Here is a 24,074-nt window from a genome sequence, read left to right on the forward strand (position 1 = left end):
AACTTCCAGTTAATGCACTGAAATTTAGAAGTTAATGTCTGAGATATCTGCTGGTCCATTGTCTATGTGAAAGTGGCTTATTGCTGCCTGGTTTCACATTTGGGTGTATTGGTAGCGTGAAACTGTACTGACATCATAAATAAGGGCTAAACTCACTGCAAAAAGTTAGGGCTTGTCCATTTCAGTTTAAGTATCCCTTTAATGGTGTGATGACTCTTAATTACTGTCAAACAACCTCTCTGACATTGAAAATTAACTACTATGAATGTGAAGTCTCATTGTTTCAGCTTTTAATTACTGTTGAAGATTTAATTTGTTTCTCTTTCTTTCTCTCTTAGCTCTCTCAGTCGTTCTTTCTGTCTTTTTTATTTTGCTTTCTGTATTTGATTTGACATTAAATTAAATATTCTAACTGATAATTTCTGGTTCAGAAGCTGCACCTCTATTTAATGATACTTTACCTTGGTAAAGGAGATTCTGTTTATTGACCTGTTCACGCAGATCCCAGATCACCCCATAGAGGATGAATGTCCCTCTGACAGCAGCTTGCCATTTGAAACCCCCTGGAAAGTCTATGTTCAAGTTTAACAAAGACCCTCTTTCACTGCTCACAGTAAAATCCCAGCCCATAATTTTCAGAATATATTTAATTTGATCTTGCATATTCAGAGCTCATGTTGTATAAGCAGAAGAGTCATCGGAACTGTGAAATAGAATTTGTTTCTGAAGGAGCAGAAACAAAAAAACGCTGGAAAAACTCAGCAGGCCTGACAGCATCTGTGGAGAGAAAGACAGAGTTAATGTTTTGAGCCCATATGACTCTTTTTTAGAGCTGTTTCTTAAGGAAATAGATATTCCAAGAATCAATTAATGACTCTCTCAACGTTGAAGTTCGCTGTGACTGCTAAATATTTTTTTACTCAGTCTGGATTTTTAATTTTGAAAGACTATGAAAGTACTGGAGGAAACAAGGCCAAATTTAGAGAAAAATAATGGTGTTCATAAAATATTAATTTAACATTTAATAGATATAGTTCAATGTTTGGAAAACCATGTTTGAGTTTCTAAACTACAGAATTAATGTGTAATGGTTTCTCTTTTTAAACGTACAGATCTATAACCAGAACTGTTGTGAACTCTGATATGAGGAAGGAAGTAGAAGAGCATCAACAAGTAAGAATGCATTTTAAATTCTATCATTCTACTCCAAATAATTGACAGTGTAGGTTGAAAAGCCTCAAATTCAACTGAATACAGAGCCATGCCTTGAGAATTGTGAAGACTGAACTGATGCATGAAGGTTCAGTGTTCAGATGGTTAAGGCTGGGTAATTGCTGCTTCTCTAAATGGCTTTATAATACCCTTTGGTTCTAAAAGAAAAAAACCAAGCTTGTTCATTGGCCCTTTTTGGGTACACTTATTCTACTGTGCATATTTCTACAGATACATTATTTATTGCAGAATTGCTTGGGCACTGACAATCGTTAAAGACCTTTAAATTATAGCCATGTTATTCATGTCATTGGGAACATGAGCAGTTGACAAGTTTGTTGAATCATTAAACATCTTGAAGTTTTATTTTCACATTAGCAGTTGGAATGTGTCCAACACTGAAATAGGTCAGTTCTGTGACCTTCTTAACATAACATAAGAAATAGGAGCAGGAGTAGGCCATTTGGCCCCTCAAGCCTGCTCCACCATTCAATAAGATCATGGCTGATCTGCCCCAGGCCTCAACTCCTCTTTCGTGCTAGTTCCTCATAGCCCTCGACTTCCTGATATTTTAAAAATCTATCTACCTCCTCTTTAAATACTTCCAGTGATCTAGGCTCCACAACTCTTTGGGGTAGAGAATTCCAAACATTAACTACCTTCTGAGAGAAGAAATTCCTTCGCATCTTAGTTTTAAATGAGTATCTCCTTATTCTGTAACCATGTCCCCTAGTTCGAGATTCCCCTGCTAGTGGCAATATCTCCTCAACACCTAACCTGTCAAGCCCTCTCAGAATCTTATACGTTTCAATAAGATCACTCCTCATTCTTTTAAACTCTAATGAATAAAGGCTGTTTAGCCGTTCTTGATAAGTCAACCCCTTCATCCCAGGAATCAGCCGAATGAATCTCTTTTGAACTGCCTCTAATGCCAGTATATCCTTTCTTAAATACAGAAACCAAAACTGTACACAGTACTCCAGGCGCGGCCTCACCAACACCCTGTATAGTTGTAACAAGACTTCCCTATTTTTAAACTCCAACCCCCTAGCAATAGAGGTCAAAGTTCCCTTTGCCTTCTTAATTACTTGCTGTACCTGCATGCTAACTTTTTGTGTTTCATACATAAGAACACCCAGATCCCTCTATGCGTGTTTTTTTGAAGTCTCTCTCCATTTAAATAATAGTCTGCCTTTTGATTCTTCCTACCAAAGTGCATGACCTCACATTTTCCTACATTAAACTCCATATGCCAAGTTTTTGCCCACTCACTCAACCTATCTATATCCCCTTGCAGATTCCTTATGTCCTCATCACAACATGCCCTCCCACCTGTTTTTGATCCGTCAGCAAATTTGGATACATTACACTCTGCCCCCTCCTCCAAATCATTAATATAGATAGTAAATAATTGAGGCCCTTGGATTAATCCTTGTGGTGTTCCTCTAGTTCCGTCTTTCCAATCTGAAAAAGACCCATTAATCCCGACTCTCTGTCTTCAGTGTGTTAACCAATCCTCAATCCATGCTAATACATTACCACCAATACCCTGAACTTCTATCTTGTGCAATAACCTTTTATGTGGCAGCTTATCGAATGCCTTCTGGAAATCCAAATACATTACATCTTTCGGTCCTCCTTTATCAACTCTGCTTGTTATATCCTCAAAGAACTCTAGCAAGTTTGCCAAACATGATTTCCCTTTCACAAAACCATGTTGACTCTGTTTGATTTCATTAAGCTTTTCTAAATGTCCTGCTCTTCCTTCCTTAATAATGGATTCTAGCATTTTCCCAACGACAGATGTTAGGCTGACTGACCTATAGGTTCCTGCTTTTTGTCTCCCTCCCTTCTTGAACAGGGGCGTCATATTAGTGGTTTTCTAATCAGCTGGGACCCTCCAGTGAGTTCTGGAATATTTTGACCAATGCCTCCACTAACTCTGCAACCACTTCCTTTAAAATGCAGGGAACAGGCCAGCAGGCCCTGCTGACTTGTCTGCCTTTAGTCCCATTAGTTTGTCAAATACTTTGTCCTTCGTGATAAAGACTGTTACAAGACCTTTCCTCCCATTAGCTCCTTGCTTATCTGATATCTTTGGGATGCTTATAATGTCCTCCACCGTGAAGACCGATGCAAAATATTGGTTTAAATTATCTGCCATTTCCCTGTTCCCTGTTATAAATTCTCCAGTCGCATCCTCCAAGGGTCCCACGCTCACTTTAGCCACTCTTTCTTTTTATATACCTGTAGGAGCTCTTGCTGTTTGTTTTTATATTTTTTTGCCAATTTACTTACATAAGCTAATAAAGAGGGAGAAAATTGATTTTTAGTCATCCACTGCTGGTTCCTAAAATATTCCCAATCCTCTGGCCTACCACTAGTTTTAGCCGCCCTGTATGCCTTAGTTTTTGATTGGATACTTTTCTTGATCACCTTTGTTAACCATGGGCAGTTCATCCTTCTCATCGAGTCCTTCTTTTTGACCGGGATAAATTTTTGCCGCATGTTATTAAATATCTGCTTAAATGTCTGTCACTGCTCATCCACTGACGTTCCCCTTAGTCTATTTTCCCAGCCTGCTTTAGACGACTCTTTCTTCGTACCTCTGTAATTGCCCTTATTTAAGTTGAGGACATTGGTTTGAGACCCGAGTTGCTCGCCCTCAAATTGAATTTGAAATTCTACCATGTTGTGATCGCTACCCCCTAGAGGATCTTTAACTACAATATCTCTTATTAATTGCTCTTCATTACAAATTACCAGATCTAAAATAGCCTGTTCCCAGGTAGGTTCTGCAATGTATTGCTGTAAGAAACAATCCCTGAAAAACTACAAATTCGTCTTCCATGCCAATCTGATTTGTCCAGTCAATATGCAGATTAAAATCACCCATGACGATTGTAGCATCCTTCTTACACGCCCCCATTATTTCACGATTTATACTTTGTCCTACAGTGAGGCAACTCTTTGGGGGCCTGTAGACGACTCCAACCTGTGACTTTTTTGCCCTTGCTATTCCTTACTTCCACCCAAACTGACTCCAAATCATGATCAATTGCGCCTATATCAGTACTCACCACAGCACTGATATCTTCCTTCATTAACAAAGCTACCCCACCTCCTTTTCATTTTTGCCTATTTTCCAATGATGTCGAATACCCTCGAGTATTGAGCTCGCAGTCTTGGTCACTCTGCAACCACATCTCTGTAATAGCTATCAAGCCACATTCATTTATTTGTATTTGTGCTGTCAACTCATCTATCTTGTTACAAATGCTGTGTGCATTCAGATAAAAAGCCTTAAGCTTTGACTTTTCACAATTATTGTTCATTCTGGTTCTAATTTCTGATGCACTCTTCTGCTTATATTTTCTGCCCCTTCCTGCCACACTTTGATTATTGTTCGCCTCTTCACTACCCTGCACCTCTGCTCTCTCGTTTCTTTTTGATTTTTTAAACTCCCCTTCAATTGAACCCTGCGCTAATTAGTTTAAAGTTCTATCTGCAACCCTACAACAGGTAATTTGTAGCTACTGAAAAAATATAATTCTCTCACAATGAACCCTTCCTGCATTGTGGCAGGTGGGGAATTGGAACCCATCTGATGATTTAAAAAAAAAACTTATGCTTTCCTCATGTGTTTCTAGTGTGACCAAAAGTGAGCTCAAGTTTCCAGCTGAACAGTGTGAAACTTCTGTCCAGTACAGCTGCAGCAGTTTGTCTCTTCATCCTGTGTTTCTACATTCCTGTTTCCCCAGCCCCTTGCTGTCTAGAGCTTAGGCCTGCGCTCATCTGGATTAAGAGGATAATATATACATTTTTCTGATCTTTGGATGTGAGCAAAATGTAAAACTTCTGAAGTTATTGTCTGCCATTCTGAACGTTGGGGCAAGTGACAAAGAACTGAAAGAAGTTGCTGCTGTTATTGTGAATTAGTAACAACAGCTGATGCAACATCCGTTTTAATGCTGATTTTAAAATTGTATATATTTATTTCTTTCCCACTCTTTGAGGAAATGACTCTTTAACTGCTGTTAAAGGTGACCATTCATCTTGTGCGATCTATGATTACGTGCTTGAGCATTTGACTATAGGGGCATCGGTCAATCCTGATTTGTTTATGGCTGATGTGCCTGTTTGCAGACTTCCTGCAACAGTTGGCCAGTTAGTGATCAGGAACCTTGGTCATTTGGCTTATCTCAACCCCTGAGCTGCTTCTCTGGTCAGGATCAGATAACAGCAGGGACAGAGTAACTCCCTGGCCTGTGTCTTTATTATTATCTGGCTAAGCAAATTGTAGCACATTTGAGGTCTAAAATAGGAATTTTATGCAGAGTTAGGAGTTACAAGAAACATTTTTGGTAATAATGGTTTTTTTTGCTTTCAGTATTTCAAAGAAACTTTTGGCCTTCACCCAGGTGACTCAGCACTTTTTATCAATGGCCTTAGTATTGATCTTGACGTGCAAGATATCTTCAGGTATGGAGAGTCAGTCTACCTCAATATATGCAAATAAATTCTTGAAAGCCCAAATGTAAATTGCAGGCAGTTAAGCAGCTGGTTTCCTATCAAAATGAGTTAGCTTGTCTTTGTGTATTTGTCAGTGTTCTGGACCTCCTACGCAATGAGGCTCGTCTCATGGAAGGTCTACACGATCTGGGTATCCAAGGGGATGAGCTGCATGACTTGCTGAAGCTAAATGTACAACCAGCAGATTCTGATTATGGTGTGGATATTCGAAACCCAGCTATCTATGTAAGTTTGATTGCCCTGCATCCTGGGCTTTGTTTTTCATTGTCCAAACAGAGCTACTGGCTGAACTTGGTGATACAATTTCGATGTGTAATCAATTTTACAGGTACATTGCTGGCTAGATTATCATCTACTCCACCAAATTTTGCTATATATTCTTTAGATGGAGTCTTGTTACCAAAATTTTTCTTACTTAAAGGGCCTTTAAACAGCACTTGGCTTAGGTGAAACACTTTCCATGCTCTCAATGATTTATTTGCATATCCCAACCATGCCCTCATTACACCATTGGAAGCACTAGCTTTGAGAACTAACTTATTCTGACAGTGCAAGAGGCAAATTAATGTTAGGTGATACCATCATTGTAGTTCAGGATTCTTCAGCTGTGCTTATTAATTATATTCAAACTCCTGATTACATTATCAACATTGTTGAATCAACAAAATTACAGTAATAAATCAAAAGGATGTCAAAGTTACTCCTAGTCGTTTTTAACTAATTAACTAACTGTAAAATGCTATCCGCTCAGCTATGACTGGCTTCATAGATGATGATCAGAATGACTATTCTTTTCAAAATAGTGGATCAATAACCTGGAGATGGACAGCAAATACAACACGTGGCCTTCTAATGTGCAGGAACTTCTGAGACCTACGTTTCTTGGAGTTATCCGGCAGATTCGGAAAAACTTTCACAACTTTGTAAGTAATAAGGAAATGATTTAATTTTGTTTATGTATGAGGCTGTCAAAGACCTCGTTTTCACATTAGATGGTATGGTTATTTATATGTACAGGAAAATGGAGCATGAATTTTTTTATTTCTTAAAAGCAATTTTGAAAATGTGAATTAGCAATATACATGAGCTCTTCAGACTGAATTACTTTGATTAATTTTCTGCTGATAAATGACTAATTAATACCCTTGATAATGGAGAATCCTTTAACTTTTCCCAGTTGGTAGTCTTATTCAGCATAACTTGCTGTAGAGTAAAGGTTCTAGTAATTTGCTCCCAAACTGCAGCATAACTCCACCATTAACACATCTCGTATTTGTATTCAGTTTTTTTTTCCAACTTGCTACACCAAACATTCTTTGCCTTTCTCCAAAGGAGAAAATGCCAAATTGGTCTGAGTGTCTGTGGGTCATGTCCATGTGCAAGTTTAGTCTGCCTAAGCTTTATTTCCATGTGACATCTTATAGTCATCGGAACCAGGACTTTTGGAACTAGGTGCTAATGGTAAAAACTGGGTAACAATGTCAGAAGGACATTGTGTGACCTATGCATGATCCGGTTTCGAAGCTGCCCCTTTTCAAAGCATCACCTCTGTCTACTGTTGCAACTTGTCATGAGAGGCATAACACGCAAGGAGAACATTTTCACCCAAGCTAGTCCCAAACATTTTGGGCTCAGTAAAATGTGTTAATATTCAGACAGTGGTTCTTTTGTAATATTGTTAGCTCCCTTGCAAATCATGGTGATTGGCAATTGGAGGCTTGTGATGCTGAGCTCCCATTTGCTTCTCTTTATTGTTGGCACTTAGAGACTGAAGCCTCTGACTCCTGCGTTGCTGAACAACATTATATGCTCACACTGTTTCTGATAATTCTGTTTAATTTTAGGTGCTTTTTGTTGACCCAACTGATGAGAGCACCCATGAGTTGCTGAAAACGGCTGAAATGTTTTATACAAATGACATCCCACTCAGGTGTGTTTCCAATGTTGGTTGGTGACGCTGTAGTTTTGGTTGTTGCCCATTTAACAGTTTAAAAGGCACACTTTTGAGATAATTCAAGATTAATCTTAGAGAATCTTGGCACCAATTGCTTTCAAAATAAATATTTTCCATTGGCATTCTTAAATTTTCCTGATCTTATCCTTATGCATTGTTCGTGCTGATTAGAACTGTTGTTTCACGTTTCAAATTTCACCACTTTTCCCCATCTCAGTGATTTTGTTTTTTTTTTGAGCAAAAGTCATTTGTTATTAAGATGCACAGTGGAGCATAAATTAATTAGAATAACTAAGATAAATGCTCAGTTTCACATATTGTTATGACATGGCAGATGATGTGTGTCAGGCAGACCAAATCCACGAGGGAAACTTGGTTGCGCTATCACAACGGTTTTGCAGTTTATATTTATTACTAGATGTGTGCGCTGAATTCAGAAGTAATAAGTGCACCAAGATTTTTAGAGATTTAAAAAATTTACATAAAATATTTATTAACAAAATAAAAGATGCCAAGTACATACATAAGACCACAATTACAATTACTACCATAATAACTCCAAAAATTCCTAATTAACCTGATCCCCTAGTTACATTCCCTTTAAGGCAACGCTCCAAAGTAGAATTTAGATTTAGAACAAACTCGGCAAGTTAACACAATACCCTGGACAGTGGAATTCCAAATGGCATTTCCCCAACTTCAGCTTTGGTAGATAGCAGACTTATGCATAAATGCTGAAGGCTTCATTAAGGCTATTTCACACACTCCTGTTAGATCTTACATGGCCCTCTGACACACAAACTTTCATTCTCCTTTATATATGTTTCTCTCTTAATATGTAAATTCTATTGTTCTATATGTCTTTGAAACTGTATCTTCCTCATAATATAAAAACATCCATGTTGCCACTATAGATTGTCAGTAACCTTTGGGAAAAATAAAGACATTCCTTAGCCTTGCTTATCTGGCTAGTTGTAAATGGACTAAGATCCCTGTGAAATTCAAATCCCTCCATTTATCTAAAAATGCAAATTCCCTTCACACCTTACATGCTAAGCCAGTGTCTATGTTTACTCATTAGCATTTCAAGCACCTAGCTTCTTTTGATGATTTAAACTTGCAGTCTACTTGATTACAAAATGTAATTAAATCACACACAGACCCAACTATACTTACCCCCATAAACCTACTTTACAATAAACCTCAATAAAATAATGAAAAAAATGTTAGTTTCATGACACACATGGTTACATTTCCACTACAAAACTCAAATAAGTTCTTTGTTTCTTCAGTAGTTTACAAGCCAGGTAACCTATTCTACACCAAATCATTAAAAAATAATGTCAAGGTCAAGTAGAGATCATTCATGAAATAAACCTTTTTCTACTTTTGCTTCTACAAAGAGGGAGACTAAGGGGCAAGGTGACCACCAAGTTTGGAAAATGTAGAACAGTTTTGGAGAAACCGTTTTTCTATATATTTAAAACTATATTAATGTCAGTGGACATGGCCAAGAATCTCTTAACTGGTACTGAGATAAGCTAGTGTCACTGAAGTATGCCATGGTGCTTACTTATACAATGATAGGAGATATGGACTGTAAGGAAAAGCCCTTGAAATAATGCATTCTGAAAAAGTAGGGGCAATTTTTACATGTTATTTAACGTTTAACGAAACTCAAGCATACTGAAGGATAAAAATCCTCCACTGAGTATTTTGCAGTGCAGTTACCTTCTTGAGAATACAGCAAACTATAGACTAGTGGTCATTTGGCCCATCTTACTTGTGCTGACTCTTTGCTATAACTATCCATTTAATCCCACTATCCCGCTCTTTCCCCATAGCCTGTAAATCTTTTTCCTTGAAGTATTTATCCAATTCTCTTTAGAATTTTATTATCGAATCTATTTCTATCACCTTTCAGACAGTGATTCCAGATCATCATAACACTTTTTTAAAAATAAGTTCCCTCATGTCACCTCTGGTTCATTTGGCAATCACCTTAAATCAGTGTCCTTGGTTGCTGATCATTCTGCCACTAGAAACAGTTTCTCAGTTTCTCCTTATAAATTCTATCCAAGCCATGCATTATTTTGAACAAAATCTCCCCATCTCCTCTGCTCTGAGGATAACAATCCTCACTTCTCCAGCTTGTCCACACACCTGAAATTCCTCATTCTTGGTGCCATGCCAGTCAATTGCTTCTGCATCCTTTTCAAGGCCCTGACATCACTCCCGAAGTGTGATGCCCAAAATTGATCACAATTGATGTCTAGCCAGTGTGTAAGAAAGATTAAGAAGATATAACTTGCTTTTGTAATGTATTCCTCTATTACTAAAACCAAAGTTCCCATGTAGTTTTTTTTCAACAGCCTTCTCAACGTGCCTCCCACCTTTTAAAGGTTTGTTTACATACATGCTCAGGCCTCTCTGCTCCTAAACCCTTCTAACTTGTACCATTTCCTCTCCCCATTCTTCCTTGCAAAATGTATAATTTCATGCTCATTTGCATTAAATTTAATGTATCAAATATCTGCTTAATTCACCAATCTATTGTGTCCACCTGAAGTCAAAAGAGCAATGGCCCTCAATACTGACATCTGGGAATATAACTGTATATCTTCCTCTAGTCTGAAAAACAACTGTTCACCACTACTTCCTGCTTTCTGTCCCTTAACCAAAATTGCATTCATGCTGCCACTGTCCCTTTAATCCTGTAGGTTTTAATTCTGCCAGCAAATCTATTATGTGCTACTTTAGTAACCATCTTTTGGAAGTCCATATGCACATTAACCGTGCTACTCTAAATGAACCTTCTTAACTTACTGAAAGAGCTCAAGCAACAAATCCATGCTGACTTTTATTTCTTAGTTCATACTTCTCCAGCTGCCACCATCGATCATAGGCTGACTGGCCTGTAGTTACTAGATTTATCCTTCTCCCCTTTTTGAAGCAGAGGGTATAACGTTTGTATCCATGAACAGGTTTTTCTCTGTGGGCTTCAGGACAGTACAGTGAGGCTCAAATGGGGGCCAGGGTCCTGCACCATGTGGGGAATAGTTGCTCATCTCTGATTTTCCTCGAACTGGACACTTAGTGGCCAGAGGGCTGGCTCACCATCCTTAGTGTGCTCTCAAAGCTCGAGGACCTCCTATTAGCTCTCAGAAACAGCAGCTGGATGCCTCTGCAGACAAGTGAGGAAGATGGTGTCTCAAGGTGGCGGCACCCTCTCATCCAAATTTTTAAATTCAAAATAAAAATATGTCCTCAGCAGTTGGGCCACCATTGGGTAGGGGAGGAACCACTTTACAGGGAGACCTGCAGCTGCAACTGAAGGCAGGGAAGGCCTCTATGCCTGCCTGGAGCACTGGACCCTCTGCCTGCGGCTGGGCGGTAGCCCCCAAGCAGCTTAGCTGTTCCCTGTTGGCTTTCGACAATAGGCCTTTTAATAAACCTTTGATTTAGTTTAATTTATTTAGGTATTCGCATGCCTTCTGGCAGCGTGAAATTCTGTGCCTGCTTCCCTCCATGCCCACCCCCCCATCTGGGCCTAAAAATTCATCCCAGTGTTATTCAATTTTTTATTCCAAAGGAAACATCAAAACCATGAACTATCAAATATGTAATTTTTGTTCATGGATAGCTCAAACAATGTGAGTGGACGATAATGTGTGGTTTTATTTTTTTATTGCAGGATTGGCTTGGTCTTTGTGGTTGATGACTCAGATGGGGCTGATGGCCTAAAAGACCCAGGTGTTGCTCTCTTCAGGGCTTTTAACTTCGTTGCAGATGAATTGGATAATATGAATGCCTTCCAGACAATTATTTCGGTATGATTGGTGTGATATATTATGGATTGGCACACTGGGATGAGAGTATTCACATTCCAGATTTATTTTTGTTCATTGTCTTCCTTCCTTGTTGAGGTCACTGTTTCATGCAGAGGTATAATGCTAGGAACTGAATGACATCAAGTCACTAATCGAAAAATGGAATCCTGCGGATGCTGGAAATCTGAAATAAAAACAGAAAATGCTGGAAATACTAGCAAGGCAGGCAGCAACTGTGGAGGGAAAGAGTTAACGTTTCATGTCGATGATTTTCATCAGAACTTCTAAATGATGAAAGGTCATCAACCTAAAACGTTAAATTTGTTTCTCCTCACAGATGCTGCCTGACCTGCTGAGTGTTTCTAGCATTTTTTTGTTCTTATTTCAGATTTCCGGCATCTGCAGTATTTTGCTTTTGTATTAACGTTTTAGGTTGATAAGTTCTGACAAAAGGTCATCGACATAAAGTCACATTCTCTCATTTCATAGCCTAAAGCTATCATCTTCCTTTCAGCCAAGCTTCCCAATTTGTATACTAGCGTTTTTATATTTTTTTCTGAATGACTTTGTCCAATTAGCTTGTGCCTGACTAAAATTAATTCCCAGTTGTTAACAAGGTTAAAAACTACATGAGGGAAAAAAAAACTCCTTTTGTTAGACTAACGGTATCTAACTGTTGTTTGTGTTTTATCATCCATATTCAAATAATTTATTTCCATAGTAGTATCAATTTATTATACTAATGGATATTTAATGACAGTTTGACTGTCATCTTATCTACGCTCCAGTAGCCCTCGCCCTCTCGCTGTTTACTATGAATTGCCACGGATCAATTTGAACTGTAGTTTGTGTAGTCAGGTTTACGATCTGGGATTTTACTTGTAGTCAGGTTTGCATTCTGGGATTTTACTTTAAGTATTAGTGACAAATTTGAGTTTTATTTCCTTGGAGGTGTACGTTGGGGATCAAGTGGGTAGGGGATAAACTTTAAACATTATCTAATGGGATAAATTATAAATGGGCTGTGTTGAAATGGGAAATGGGTGGAGGCTAAGAAGCAATTTAAACAGTTCAGTAGATTTTTTGCAATCCAGTGTTTTACGCATGGTTATTTCTTTTTTTAGATGTATAGCAAGGTAAAGGAAGGTGAGAAGCTGGCAATTGAGCACATCATTGGTACCTTGGAGAAGGATTTTTCTAACGTGGAGGTGACCAGTATTCTGGGAGCTGATTCAGCATATGACAGAAACCGAAAGGTGAGACTTGTTAATTCATGAGAGTGAGGTGTGTATTACATCCAAGTTTTTTTGAAAGGGTCCCTAGTAGGAACTTAAAAAAGAGTTGAACATGAGGAGTAAAATCAATAGTCTGTTCTTCAACTGAGTTGATTTGATACGTGGCTTGAATTTCTTCAGTGATTTGTTGCTGAAGGTTGAGAGTTCCATCGTCATTAACCAGGAGAATACGCACTTGTTGCAGTATAGTTGTAAATCTGTTTATCTAGGGCAGCAGCACAGAAGAAAGACTCCTTGAGATCAACAGTATTGAAGATCTTAAAAAAAAATTACAATCGCATTTTTTGCAAAACAAAATACATGAATCACAAGTTTTGTGTCTCCAGATAAAACTAAGTCAGATGATAAAAAAAACTGAAATTTTATTGCAAAGAAGTTTTACTAAGTTTCTTTGTGAATAGAAAAGGTACATTCTCAACTGTCGTTTGGAAACTGCCTATATCGACATAGAAATGGTGTTTTCATGAGGTGCTGAAGGGGTTATAGCTCAAAAAAATAGTGGTTAATTCCTAATAACGGATTAACTGCAGCAGCTGGAATAATCTTAACAGTTGGGAGAATTTCAAGATTGTGTTCACTGTAATTGAAATGTTTGGAGTATTGAAAACTACCGCTTGGGCAGAAACCTAGTGGAGTAACCTAGTGGAGTAGAGTAAATCACCCCCCTATCATAGAAGACACCCAATTTTAATATTTACCACCCAAACATTGAAGTTGAAAATTGCCCACATTACTCACATACTAAAGCCATTTTGCTTTGTAGCTGTATGTAAGTAGCTAATATGTATGACGGATGGTTTAATGAAAAAAAATTGCACCTAAAGTCAATCTAAAGTTCTAGCATGCTGCCACAGATAACAGAAATTCAATACCTGGTACCCTGAAGTGCATCAATATTACAATTGTTACACTGTTAAGGAATCAAATTTGTTCTTGAACAATTGGGTAGCATTTCATTTTTACTATTAAATGAAGAATTATCTACAATGGGATTTATTAAGTTGTAGTTTGGAACAGTTCTATATTAGTTCAGTCATTCCTCTTGGACTGAATATTTGCTACATTTCTGGCTTTACTCAGAAACGTTTATTTTTGGAAGAGCATTAGGTAACAGAAATAATCAATGGCACAAATAAAGCCTAGAACCCTGTTACATTCTGTGGGATCTTTGTATCGTAATGTTAATAATAACACTTTGAAAGTGTATATTCATGAAAATAATCTGCAGTGCGATTTAAAAAAAAAAAATTATTCTCAGGACACCATTGGTTTATATTCCCTTAAATTTAGAAGAGTATGTGTTGATAATCAAGGTCTTTAAAATGATGAAGTGGCTTGATGAGGCAGTACAGAGAAACTCTTATGGTGGGGGAATGCAGAATGAGGGAGTAGAACCTTAAAATTAGAGCCAAACTGTTCAGGATTGAAACTAGGAAGTATTTTTTCACATAGTAGTGGAAATTGGAGCTCTTTTCCCCCAAAAGGCTGTGGGCGTTGAGGCAATTGAAAGTTTCAAGATTGAGATCTATAGATTTTTTTTCGATCTGGTCTCAAGGGACTTGGAAAAAGGCAGGTAAATGGAGTTGAAGTACAAATCAGCTATGATCTAATAAAATGACTGAACAGGCCTGGGGGGATTAATGGTCTACTCCAGTAATTATGTTTGACATTTTGTTTCACCTTGAAGTGGCAATAATCAAAAATCTTAATGTTGGGATTTTGTATGCGTGTTTTAATGGCTATTTTGAAGTAAATGATGCAGAATAAGTTATTATTAGTTGTATGGTTTTAAGTTCTGTAATCTTCAGCACCATGCTCAGTTATTAATAAGAATGAAATACTAGTGCATGTAATTCTTTAATGTTCACTAATTTAAGTGGTTGTACATTTTCCAAAAGAAAACCTTTCACACAGAGTAATAAAGATTGAATATAACTAAATCTGTATATAGGATTCAGGCCTTGTCATATCAAATAAGTGATTTATCACTTAATTTTGATTAATATTCCTATTCCTATTAAGTATTCTGTTCCATTTTAGGTGAAGTTTGCTACATCCTAAAGCATGGTTATCAGTGTTTATCAATTCAATTCTAAAATGTAGGCACTTTCTAACCACAAAAATTAAAATTTAATAGACAATTTATAAAAATGCAAATCAAGATAAATGATTTTTTTAGACAAGGAGTTTCTAAAGCTCCCTATAAGTTGTTTCTACATTAATTAAATAAGGCTGCAGTTCCTCTGAATCCAAACTTGGTAACATTACTAAAAGTTACAGTTATGTCAAGTTAATCAATGGGTAATTGTTTAAAGTAAGGAAGTGCCACAACAGGGATTAGTATCTGTGCTAAATTGTGTTTCTGTTACCTTTCTGTTTTTCTTTGATAGGAATGCACAGATTACTACAAGCAATCAGGCCTGGGCTCTCTGCCTATTGCCCTCTACAATGGCATGCCTTACCAGAGGGAACAATTGGATCCTGATGAGCTAGAAACTGTGACGATGCACAAGATCTTAGACAATACAGCCTACTTCCAGAAAGTTGTCTACTTAGTAAGTAGTATTGTGCAATGTGATGTCTTGCCTGAATTAGACTTGGATGCAAAGCAAACGACTGATCGTTTTACGTTGCAACAGGCTGGACAAAAATGAACACCAGGAAAGAATAGCTGCTTCATTTGAATCTTCATAAGGGCTGATGTGTGAATGGACCTGATTTAAATGCACAATTGTACAGTGATGAATCAAGCATATATCTGTAATACTTGAAATGTCTTCTATTGCTTTAATTGTGCTTGGGGCTTCACTTGGTAAGTCACTGCCTAAAATTCTGAAAGAAAACAAAGTAATATCAATATGGTGGTACTGTTCGTAATTCTTGGTGCCATCTTATATTGTATATTTAGCAATTCGATTTCAATAAGAGTTGCATAAAGTCACTTGAGTAGGTGCAATCTTTAAACCTCAGTGGGAAAGTAAAATGGGAAACCATAGAATTTGTTGCCTGTTAGGAAAACAATCCCAACTGTTCTAGTCTTCCCACATAGTTAAAGTCCCTCATCCTGTATTTTTAAGGGTAACATCAGAACTCATTTATTTAGAGCTAACACCTACCGATGATCCATTTCCTTTCTTCATAATTGAGATAAGTTTTTTCCATGACACGCTATCTTATATTGATATGTGCTTTTGTAATTTAATTGAAGTTGAATTCCTGAAGAATTAGGAAAAAACCGGCATTTAAAAATAATCAACCAGGAAGAACCAAAGAACTATATTTCTAAAATGGTCAAGAAAGTACAATTTGAAAATTAAAACTTTGGGCATCAGTGAGAAATACTCGGAAGTAAAAATTCTTTGGATTATTAGTTGTATTATTAAAGAGTTGGATTGACAATGAGATAACTGTTGCAATTGCTCAGTTTTGCTTTCCCATCCCTCCTCCATGCACACATTCGTTTTTATAATTTTTACTTGTAGCAGTATGCTTCAATGCCATCCTCAGTTTTCCACTTGTCAACAAACAGCACTAAAACAGATTAACTGGTCATCTATCTTCTTGATTTTTGTGGGACCTTGGTGTGTGTGAATTGGCTGTCGTGTTTCCCTACATTAAAACAGCACGCTGCTACAGGAATACTTATTTGGCTTTGAAGCATTTTGGAATGTCTTGAGATTATGAAAGTTGACAGTAGAAAAGACACTGGAGAAGATGCAAATAAGATTTACAAAAATTGTACTAGAGCGCAGAGGTTATAACAATCACGAAAGACTGAACTGGTTGAGGTTTTTATTTCTGGAAAAGAGAAGACTTAAGGGTAACCAAATAGAGGTCTTTAAAATTATGAAGGTGATGACACAGTAGTTCTAAAGATGTTTTGAACTCATCCACAGTGAAAACTAGGGGTTGTAACTATAAGGTAGCCACTTATAAATTCAATAAGAACTCAAGAGAAACTTCTTTAGCCAGAGAGTGGTTAGTGTGTGGAACTTGCCATTATAAGTAGTTTAGATGAATAGCATAGGTGCATTTAAGGAGAAGAAAATTAAACACACAAAACAAAAAAGAAAATGAAAGGATATGCCGAGAGGGTTATATGCAGTAGAGTGAGAGGAGGCTCATGAGGAGCATAAACACCAGCATTGAACTGTTGAGTCAAATGGTGAGTTCAGTGTTGTTAATTCTATGTAAAGTTTGATCTTTTTCTTACTTTGTTTCATACTGTAGTTTAAAATAATATTGTTATTTTCAGGGTGAACTGAACAATGACCAAGATGTTGTTGATTTTATAATGAATCAGCCGACTATTGTTCCAAGAATCAATTCCAGAATTCTCAGCTCTGAAAGAGAGTACCTGGATTTATCTGCTGATGGTAAGAGTTATCAGGTGGCTTGGGCTGGACTGGAGGGGTTTTGATCAGCTCCAAAAGCTTGCTACTTTTAATTTTCCTTGAGAATAGTGCATGATTTTATTAAGCAATTCGCCGTTTAAAAACAAAGCTAAATGTACAAATACGAACAGATTCCCTAGAGTAGTTTAATTTCCTTTGTCCACTTAAGGTATTGGCTCAGTGCAGGCATGTCATTCTATATGTCCCAATTGTTCTGCTGAAGTTGTCATTCTTCCAAAGCACTGATTATTTAATCAAGTTTGATGGAGCCTGGACTTGCGTACTCCATGTGTATGGCAATAGAAATTATAAAATTACAGCTTTAAATTGTAAATACTGCACTCTTGGTGGGGCTGGAGGAAGGGAAAACAAAAGAGGAAAGTTACTTGTTTGTAAATGATTTTGCTATCTTGAGCTCGTCACATAACATTCATTTGATACTGCATGATATATGAGCCAAATACATTGGCCTGAATTTTTGTAAAGATGGAGAGCCTCTCCAGCATTAAGAAAATGGTGGCGGAGACCCAGATCTGAAAGCTCTGCCCCCGAACATGGCACCTATCATGTGGGTGAAGGAGTATGGGTTGGCATGAGTTGACACTAAGTTGGCATAGCGGCTATAAAGGAACATAGAGGGCAGGTAGAAGGGCACAAGCTGCTGTGGAGGGTATGAGGGGCCGTGGGGCTGGGTAGAGAGGCATGAGGTGGCATGTTTGGCATGGGGAGTGTGTGGGGGTGGGTAAGGGGTGGAAGGCTGTTTCCTGCTTTATTTTTTTTTCATTGTTTCGACAAAATGTTGGTGCACTGAGGCAGGGCTTCTTCCCAGTCTGCCTACGCACCCGGCAGCCTCCACACTGTTTCCGGGGTCACCTTCCATGACTCCCATAAAACTCACCCCCGGGAACAAAAATCCAAAGTTCTGTGGCATTTTTCCTCAGGTTGTGAATGCGGAACTGGGTATTGTCCTGACTTCAGGCCATAGAGCTTGCAATCCTTAAATGAAGGGTAGAAATTGGGAAAATTAGGTATGTTGTCTGTCTGTATGTGTTCTTATGTCAAGTAACATAGCAAATTGATATTTTAGACTGATAACTGCACTTCATCTTGCAGATTGATAATTGATTACAATATTCTGAAGAATTAATGTTTATAGAACTTGAGCAAATGTCCTTTAACAATGTGTAATTTTAGCTTGAATTAGGCAGTGCTTCTTATAAATCTTTAATGAACTCAATTTTCTTACAGCTAATGATGGTGTAGATGACTATTCCCATTTTGCTTTCCTGAAATCTGAGGAAAAATCTGCAGCAGTTGCCAACAGTATCTCCTATTTGTCTAAAAGAGGTACAGTATTTGGTATTGAAGTGATGTCTGCTGTTCTTCCTTGTTCATATGATGTGACATTTATTTTGCTATATATACAATCCCCATAGTGCTGTTCATATTAAGTCAGAGGACATGCTGTTTTATAAGAATAGGAGCACTAATTTGTAAACCTCAAAAGCTTCTTCTTTTAAGGTTTTCATTTAATTTGATTGTCTAATTACTGTTAAGTAAACATTTGTTTGAAACAAAGGTTAATTAAGAAGCTAAAAGCAAAAAGATAAAAGCAAAAAACTGCCACTGCTGGAAATCCAAAACAAAAATAAAAATACCTGGAAAAGCTCAGCAGGTCTGACAGCATCTGCGGAGAGGAACACAGTTAACGTTTTGAGTCCGTATGACTCTTCAACAGAACTAAGGAAAAATAGAAAAGAGGTGAAATATAAGCTGGTTTAAGGGGGGGTGGGACAAGTAGAGCTGGATAGAGGGCCAGTGATAGGTGGAGATAGCCAAAAGATGTCATAGACAAAATATATATAATTATTGGAAAAAGGGGTATTGGAAAGGGGGTGGGGATGGAGGAGAGAGTTCATGATCTGAAATTGTTGAACTCAATATTCAGTCCGCAAGCATGACCCAGACCTCCCTGTCGTTTGCCATTACAATACTCCGCCCTGCTCTCATGCCCACATGTCCGTCCTTGGCCTGCCTCATTGTTCCAGTGAAGCTCAACGCAAACTGGAGGAACAGCACCTCATCTTCCGACTAGGCACTTTACAGCCTTCCGGACTGAATATTGAGTTCAACAATTTTAGATCATGAACTCTTTCCTTCATCCCCACCCACTTTCCGATACCCCTCTTTTTTTTTCAATAATTTATATATTTTCTTTTCCCACCTATTTCCATTATTTTTAAATGTATTTGCATCCATTGTTTTATCTCTACCTTTTAGCCTATTTTGATCCCTTCCCCCCCCCACCCCACCCCCCACGAGGACTATCTGTACCTTGCTCATCCTGCTTTCTACCCTTAATGTCACCTATTAGCACATTCCTTAGATAATATCACCACCTTCAACACCTCTTTGCCCTTTTGTCTATGACATCTTTTGGCTATCTCCATCTATCACTGGCCCTCTATCCAGCTCTGCCTGTCCCACCAACCCCCTTAAACCAGCTTATATTTCACCTCTTTTCTATTTTTCCTTAGTTCTGTTGAAGAGTCATAAGGACTCGAAACGTTGACTGTGTTCCTCTCCGCAGATGCTGTCAGACCTGCTGAGTTTTTCCAGGTATTTTTATTTTTAATTAAGAAGCTGCTGCAGACATTCTGGCTTTTTTTGAGAGGTCCTTGGCAGGTTCAATACATTTCAAAAGTGTAACACTGAATCTTGAGAACAATACCTGGAATTTGATGGGATAGTGTGACTAACCAGAAATGTGTGCTAGATATACCAGTCATCAGCATGTGCAGACAGCTCACTGTATTCGATGCAAAATAAAATTAGCTTGAGCCTGAAACTTCCACGTCCATTCAAATTTGCATAGTTCCCCGATCAAGTGACAATTAAACTAATTGATCTGAAGCTTTATTTATTTAATAACTAGACTTTGTGACCTTGAATTGATAAAGCACCACTGTAACCAACTGAATACTACATTGTGCATTCTATTGTTTAACACTTCCATCCTTCTAAAACAACATTTTGCCTGGTTTATAAACAGAATGTGCTGGAAATATTCAGTAGCTAAGGCAACGTCTGCAGAGAGGGAGAGAGTGTTAATATTTTGGGTCATTGACCTTGTGTCAGAACCTGATTTAATGCTAGCTACAAAGAGATCAACTAATATATAAATACATATCGCCTCTTCTAATGTGCACCTGTCATTTGTAAATTGTTTGAAGTGTGCAATATACGGTTGCTGATTTCAGTACACTAGATCAGTCTCTGTGGTAATCATCTCATATTCTCCACTTGTGCAGCGATCAGTGGTGTAAAGCTGTTAATTTGCTCTTTGTAATGTAGCAAGCAGATGTTGAAAATCCATCATTTTATTTTAATTGCGTTCATCCAATACTGTCACTGGTAGGAAAGTAATTGTGATATTTCAGTGGAGGTGGGAACAGGTGCAGGGATATGTTATAAATATCTGTTGGTAACTGCTGTATCTCTTAGAGGCAAAATCAAAAGAAGCCCCCTTCAAAATTTCACTCGGAAAACAAGGGTGAACTGTGTCAAGCAAGTCAGTTGATGTAGTCCAAGAAAGGAGGAATGTAAAAATTGCCCTCATTCTCAACTGGACATTTAGATGTTAGATTATATTCTAACTCATGCAACCTGACATTCCACTTCCCAACCACTCTGGGTAAAGAAGTTTCTTCTGAATTCCTGATTTGATTTCTTAATGACTGAATACAGTGATAGCCTCTAGTTTTGTTTTTCCCCAGAAGTGGACCACACTCTGTCTGCTGTATCAAAACTTTTCATAATTTTAAAGATCTCTATTAAGTCATCTCTCCAGCCTTCCCCTAAGAGGAAAAATACTCCGTTTGCTCATCCTTTCCTGATTGGTCTAATCTTTCATTTCTAGTATAATTTTTATAAATCTTTTTTTCACCTTTTCCACTGTCCCTATTTCCCATAACAAAGTTCAATACAAGTTTAGCATAACCCTTCCTTTAATACCCTTTCCACCATTTCCATGCGGAATTTGTTTGTCTATTTTTGTTACTACCTTATTGTCACATTTGCACATTTTTAACCTATTTTCTTGGCCTGTAAATGAACTTATAAATTTATTTTTATTTATTTGTTCATAGTATGTGGGCTTTGCTGGCTGGGCCAGCATTTATTGCCCATCTGTAATTGCCCTTGAGAGGTGGTGGTGAGCTGCCTTTTTGAACTGCTGCAGCTCATGTGGCGTAGGTACACCCACAGTGCTGTTAAGAAGGGAGTTCCAGGAGTTTGACCCAGCGACAGTGAAGGAACAGCGATATATTTCCAAGTCAGGATGATGTGACTTGGAGGGGAGCTTGCAGGTAGTAGTATTTCCATGCATCTGCTGCCTTTGTTCTTCTAGGTGGTAGAGGCCGCAGGTTTGGAAGGTACTGTTGAAGGAGCCTTGGTGAGATGCTTTAGCGTATCTTGTAGATCAGGCTTGTCCAACTGGTGGCCTGATTGTGGCCCACAACCCTTCTGGACTTAGCCTGCAGAACATCGTTGGACATATAATGGAGCATATCGAATAGACTAGTGAACCAATCAGCAGCAAATGCAGGGAGTAATCAGCCTGTGTTTGGACGAGCAGCAAGCACTGGAAAGGTAAGTATTTTCAATTTCTTGCCTCCAGAGCTCAGAGCATAGCAGTACATACAGGGGGACTGATGCAGAGGGGTGGGGAGGTGGAAGAACGCACAGCCTGAGATGGAGTCTGGGCCTGAGATGGGGTGGGGCCTATGAGGGGCCCAGTGCTGACGGTGGAGCCCGGGGCGAAGGAGAGGCCTGGGTGAGGGAGGCACTGGGGAAGGGGAGGGACCTGGGAGGAGGGAGGTGCCCTGGAGGGGTAGGGGCCTGGGGCGAGGGACTCGACCGAGAAAAGAGAGAGGCCCATGAGATGCAAGAGTGGTGGGGCCCACTGGAGTGGCCTGGTAGGGGCAAGAGCGGGAGGCTCACTGGAGTGTGTGTATGTGTTCGTGTGTGGGAGAGGTGGGAGGGTGTGAGAGCATGTGTCGGGGTGTGGGGAAGGGTGTGAGGTCGTGTGTATGGGGTGGGGAGGGTGTGAGAACGAGTGGGGAGGAGGGGAGGGTGGGTTTGAGAGCATGTGGGGGAGGGGGGAGGGTGTTAGATCCTGTGGGAGAGAGGGGGTGGATGTGAGATCGTGAGTGGGAGAGGACGAAGGGTGCGAGAGCATGTGGCGGAGAGAGGGGAGGATGTGAGAGCGTGTGGTGGAGAGGCGGGAGGATGTGAGAGCGTGTGGCGGAGAGGCGGGAGGTTGTGAGAGCGTGTGGCGGAGAGGCGGGAGGATGTGAGAGCGTGTGGCGGAGAGGCGGGAGGATATGAGAGCGTGTGGCGGAGAGGCGGGAGGATGTGAGAGCGTGTGGCGGAGAGGCGGGAGGATGTGAGAGCGTGTGGCGGAGAGGCGGGAGGATGTGAGAGCATATGGCGGAGATGGCGGGGGAGGATGTGGGAACTTGTTGGGTGGGAGAGCGTGTGTTGCGGGGAGGGTGGGAGAGCGTGTGTTGCGGGGAGGGTGGGAGAGCGTGTGTTGCGGGGAGGGTGGGAGAGCGTGTGTTGCGGGGAGGGTGGGAGAGCGTGTGTTGCGGGGAGGGTGGGAGAGCGTGTGTTGCGGGGAGGGTGGGAGAGCGTGTGTTGCGGGGAGGGTGGGAGAGCGTGTGTTGCGGGGAGGGTGGGAGAGCGTGTGTTGCGGGGAGGGTGGGAGAGCGTGTGTTGCGGGGAGGGTGGGAGAGCGTGTGTTGCGGGGAGGGTGGGAGAGCGTGTGTTGACGGGGGGCAGGGGAGTGTTTGTGCGCGTGTGAGAGAGGGGGGAAGAGTCTGCACACGCACGGGACGAGGAGGTAGGGGGTCTGCGCGCATGCAGGATGGGGGAAAGAGTGTCTGCGTGCGCGTGGGATGGGGAAAGAGGGCCTGCGCGCATGCGGGACGGGGAAGAGGGTCTGCGCGCATGCGGGACGGGGAAGAGGGTCTGCGCGCATGCGGGACGGGGAAGAGGGTCTGCGCGCATGCGGGACGGGGAAGAGGGCCTGTGTGCGAGAGGGCAGGAGGGGGTCTGTGCGGGTGAGTGGGAAGAGGGTCTGTGCGTGCACGAGTGAGGGGAGAGGATCTATGCGCACGCAGGAAAGGGGGAGGAGGGTCTGTGCATGCGCGTGTGAGTGAGAGAGAGAGAGAAGGGAGAGTCTGGGTGAGTGTGTTCTCATTCATCCTCAACCTCCCACACACCAACACACAAACACACATTCTCACCCACTGTGACAGTGGGTGAGGATGAGTGAGTGAGCACCCTGAGACAAGGAGTGATTCTGATGCGCACACTCTTACACTATAATGGTTACTTTTATTTATTACTCATTTTTTTAGATTATCATTCTTTCTGAAATTTTCTCAGCGGACCCTTGAGTGAGAAAAAAATTGACATGTGGCCCCCCACCATGTGAAAAGATTGGACAAGCCTGTTGTAGATGGTACACATTGCTACCACTGTGCATTGGTGGTGAAGGGAGTGAATGCGGGTGGTGGATGGTGGTCAGTCAGGCAGGCTGCTTTGTCCTGGATGGTGCTGAGCTTCTTGAGTGTTGTTAGAGCTGTACTCATCCAGACAAGTGAGGAGTATTCCATCACACTCCTGACTTGTGCCTTGTACATGCTGGACAGGCTTTGGGGAGTCAGGAGGTGAGTTACTTGCTGCAGAATTCCCAGCCTCTTACCTGCACTTGTAGTCACAATATTTATGTGGCTAATCCAGCTCAGGTCCTGGTGAATGGTAACCCCCAGGATGTTGATAGTGGGGAATT

The 24,074-nt window shown here is 40.0% G+C and overlaps 1 protein-coding gene across 2 annotated transcripts in view; it reads left to right on the plus strand.

Annotated features, from left to right (window-relative positions):
- The window catches only part of uggt1 (UDP-glucose glycoprotein glucosyltransferase 1), a 142,484-nt gene that overhangs the window by 29,179 nt on the left and 89,231 nt on the right, over window positions 1–24,074 (plus strand). For both annotated transcript variants that reach the window (XM_078563597.1, XM_078563599.1), the window contains exons 11-20: window positions 1,113–1,173; window positions 5,603–5,694; window positions 5,820–5,970; window positions 6,549–6,668; window positions 7,590–7,675; window positions 11,394–11,529; window positions 12,654–12,785; window positions 15,215–15,379; window positions 17,080–17,200; window positions 18,467–18,565. In XM_078563597.1, the coding sequence (XP_078419723.1) occupies window positions 1,113–1,173; window positions 5,603–5,694; window positions 5,820–5,970; window positions 6,549–6,668; window positions 7,590–7,675; window positions 11,394–11,529; window positions 12,654–12,785; window positions 15,215–15,379; window positions 17,080–17,200; window positions 18,467–18,565 (1,163 nt within the window). The remainder of the gene's footprint in view (window positions 1–1,112; window positions 1,174–5,602; window positions 5,695–5,819; window positions 5,971–6,548; window positions 6,669–7,589; window positions 7,676–11,393; window positions 11,530–12,653; window positions 12,786–15,214; window positions 15,380–17,079; window positions 17,201–18,466; window positions 18,566–24,074) is intronic.

Source organism: Cetorhinus maximus, chromosome 19 (genome assembly GCF_964194155.1).
Source record: "Cetorhinus maximus chromosome 19, sCetMax3.hap1.1, whole genome shotgun sequence".
NCBI lineage: Eukaryota > Metazoa > Chordata > Chondrichthyes > Lamniformes > Cetorhinidae > Cetorhinus > Cetorhinus maximus.